General features: G+C 17.4%; 1 protein-coding gene across 1 annotated transcript; it reads right to left on the bottom strand.

The window, feature by feature from the left end:
* Window positions 1–40: 40 nt before the first annotated feature.
* On the bottom strand, window positions 41–712 carry PRSY57_0420600 (asparagine-rich protein; the record flags this gene model as incomplete). Its single annotated transcript, XM_012906059.2, has 1 exon — window positions 41–712. One exon carries the CDS (start codon window positions 710–712, stop codon window positions 41–43), a length of 672 nt encoding a protein of 223 aa, XP_012761513.2.
* Window positions 713–2,914: the final 2,202 nt, after the last annotated feature.

The following is a 2,914-nucleotide window of genomic DNA, read 5'->3' as shown; positions in this document are numbered from 1 at the left end:
CACACACACACATATACCAAAAAAAAAAAAAAAAAAAAATTTAGGGTACTCCGATTAATTTTAAACCATGTGATACAAAAGTTGAAAGAACATTACCTACAATACCTGAAGGTGTTAATGTTGGTGGAGGTGGGGGAGGTACAGGAGGTGGTGGTGGAGGAAGAGCTGTGAATGCAGCAGAGGAATTATTATTATTATTATTATTATTATTATCATTATTATTATTATCATTATCATTATCATGATTATCATTATTATTATCATTATCATGATTATCATTATTATCATGATTATCATGATTATCATTATTATCATTATTATCGTGATGATCATCATCATTATGGTGATCATCATCATTATTATTATTATTATTATTCGTGTTTGTGTTATTATCTTCATTGTCTTCTTCATCTTCTTCTTCCTCCTCATCATTATCAGATTCTTTTTCATTATATCTCATACTTAAATCAATAAAGGAACCATTTTTATCTTTATTTTTTATGGAAATAAATTTGTTCTCCTTAATATTTACATCTTCTATAATATTATCATGTTGTTTTATAGGCTTTAAATTATTTATATTTATTTTACCTTCCTCTTCTTTATTCGTTTTTGATATAGGCAAATTGTTCTGACTTTTGTTATTCCTCAATATACTTTTTCCGTCAATATAATATAGGGAAAATATTATTATGGTAATAAACTTCCACATTCCTATATCTTATCTCTTTATAATATAAAAAATGTGTTATATAAACATATGCGTGTGAAGTTTTTATTAATAAATAAATAAATAAATAAATATATATATATATATATATATATATATCAATTCTTTTTACTTTTATTTATTTTTTATTTTTTTATTTTTTTTTATTTCTTCTTATTAATAGTTTATGCACATACTTCTTTTTTCAAATAATTGTTCTATCTCATGGTGTAAAGAAATATAAAATAATTCAAAAAGAAGTAAATAAAATATATTTAATTTATACATTTTATTTTTCTATATAATTTTACATATTTTCCTCTCCCATCCATCCTGATATATAGAAGAAATATTCAAACCACAAAAAAGAAAAAAAAAAAAAAAAAAATCGAGTAAAAATAAAATAAAAATAAGGTAAAAAAAACAAGCACCAGAATGCAGAATGATATCCTTACGCTTTTGTACAATATAAAAAAACAAAATACACATAAATATAAAATTTTTGTAGTAGTTGAATTGTGTATGTTACTTTTTTATCATATAACTTATGGAAAGAAAACCCTAAACATAAAGAAAATAATAACCGTTTTATTCATTTCTTTTTTTTTTTTTTTATAATTATATTAAAAAAATTAAAACAACATCTTATATATATATATATATATATATATATATATATATATAACTTAATACATGAACCAAGATATTATAAAATAATACTCAGCTGAGTAATATACTTCTCTTCCACGCGCCTACATTTTTGTTAAAGATAAAAAATTATATTTATTCTTACATATAAGTAAATAAAAATAATAAATGTATATATATCATTTCAACAATGCCCATTATTTTATCAATGTCATATATGTCTTATTATTTCAAAAGGGTCTAAGTATGATGAACCATCATATATAACAACATAATATTGTAGCCACGTTTTATACATATGGAATATGTATTAACTCTAATAAGTAGCTTACCACAATTAAACAAATACAAAAATAAAAAAAAAAAAATATATATATATATATATATATATATATTTAACTTATTAGGAAAAGCATATATTTATATATATAATATAAATTCCTTACTAAACATTATAAGACCAAAAGGAAAAAAGGAAAAACAAGAAAAAAATGACTTTTTACATAATGTAAAATATATATATATATATATATATTAAAGTTGAATTGTAATGGTATTTAATTTCTCTTCTTATTTTAATTTTTTTTTTTTTTTTTTTCTGAATTGTTCATATAATTTTCGCAATTTATCTACAAATTTTATATGAACAGGCAAGGTAAATTTTATTTTTATTTTAGTTTTAAAAAATAGAAACAGATATATATTATATTGATAAAGAATATTTATTGGTATGAATGTATTTTGTTTATTTTTACACATTTTAAATATAATAATAATACAAAATATTGTTATATGTAAAAATAATATAATATATATATATATATATATTTGTAATATTATATTTTTTTTCAATGTTATATAAGTATAAAGAAAAAAAGACTTCATAGATTAACACTTCTTTATATTATATTATATTATATTATATTATATTATATTATATTATATTATATTATATTATATTATATTATTTTTTTTTTTTTTTTTTTTTTTTTTTTTAAATGTACACATGAAATATGTAATAATATCATAAAATAAAATTACGATCATTTTATAAATTTATAAAATGTCTACATAATAGATGTAGTATACTAATATTCCTTCTATGGTTTCAATAATTTCATAAATGTTCCCTTCATTTAATATTCTTAAAATAATTTTTTTTTAAATACTAATTGTATTTATTAGAACTTTAAATAAGTTTTATTTCCATTTTGTTATTTAATTTAAATATGGTAATGTTATTTTTGAAATATGCAGTCCATACAAAATAAAAATATAAATATAAAAAAAAAAAACATAAATATATATATATATATATATATATATTTCTTAATTTTTTGTAAATATGTTACAACATATAATATAAAATGGGGAAAAAAAAAAAAAAAAATAAATAAATAATAGATTTAATATATATATTAAATTAACATATATGTGTTTTTTTTTTTTTTTTTTTTTTTTTTTTTTTTTTTTTTTTGTAGTAAAAATTTTTTTAAAATTCCAAATTTTTTTTCTTTAAAATAAAAAAAAAGAATAAAAATATATTTAAAAAATATA

This window comes from Plasmodium reichenowi, chromosome 4, assembly GCF_001601855.1.
Source record: "Plasmodium reichenowi strain SY57 chromosome 4, whole genome shotgun sequence".
Taxonomy (NCBI): domain Eukaryota; phylum Apicomplexa; class Aconoidasida; order Haemosporida; family Plasmodiidae; genus Plasmodium; species Plasmodium reichenowi.
Note: the sequence above shows the minus strand (reverse complement) of the source record. Positions and strands in the feature narration are given on the sequence as shown.